Source organism: Alligator sinensis, unplaced genomic scaffold, assembly GCF_000455745.1.
Source record: "Alligator sinensis unplaced genomic scaffold, ASM45574v1 scaffold673_1, whole genome shotgun sequence".
In the NCBI taxonomy this organism is placed as follows: domain Eukaryota; kingdom Metazoa; phylum Chordata; order Crocodylia; family Alligatoridae; genus Alligator; species Alligator sinensis.
In genome coordinates this window covers 20,191-20,476 of record NW_005842829.1, presented here as the reverse complement: position 1 = coordinate 20,476, position 286 = coordinate 20,191, and the positions used below count along the sequence as shown (strand labels likewise).

Here is a 286-nt window from a genome sequence, read left to right as displayed (position 1 = left end):
CCCTGCGCCCCACTGCCCCCCCTGCCCCCCCTGGGCCTGGGCCTGGCCCCCTAAGCTCGCCCCGCCGGCCTGGCCGGGGCCCCTGGTGCTGCCCCAGTGCTCCCTGGAGGCCACCACAGGGCTGGGCAGGATCAAGAGCTTCATCTTGCCCAGCTAGGGCTGCTGGCAGCCCCCCACCGGCTCCTGGGGCTTAACTGCCTCTGGCCCGCCTGGGCTCGGGCCTCACTTTCCCCCATCTCCTTAGGGCTTCCCCTTTGCGGGGGGTCTGGGGCTCCAGGCCTGCCAG

At 73.4% G+C, this 286-nt stretch overlaps 1 protein-coding gene across 1 annotated transcript in view; it reads left to right on the top strand.

The window, feature by feature from the left end:
• CNPPD1 (cyclin Pas1/PHO80 domain containing 1) overlaps positions 1-280 on the top strand; it is a 2,369-nt gene extending 2,089 nt beyond the window's left edge. The window contains exon 7 of the mRNA XM_025191538.1: positions 7-280. Within this exon, the coding sequence (XP_025047323.1) occupies positions 7-157 (151 nt within the window). The 3' untranslated portion in view covers positions 158-280. The remainder of the gene's footprint in view (positions 1-6) is intronic.
• Positions 281-286: the final 6 nt, after the last annotated feature.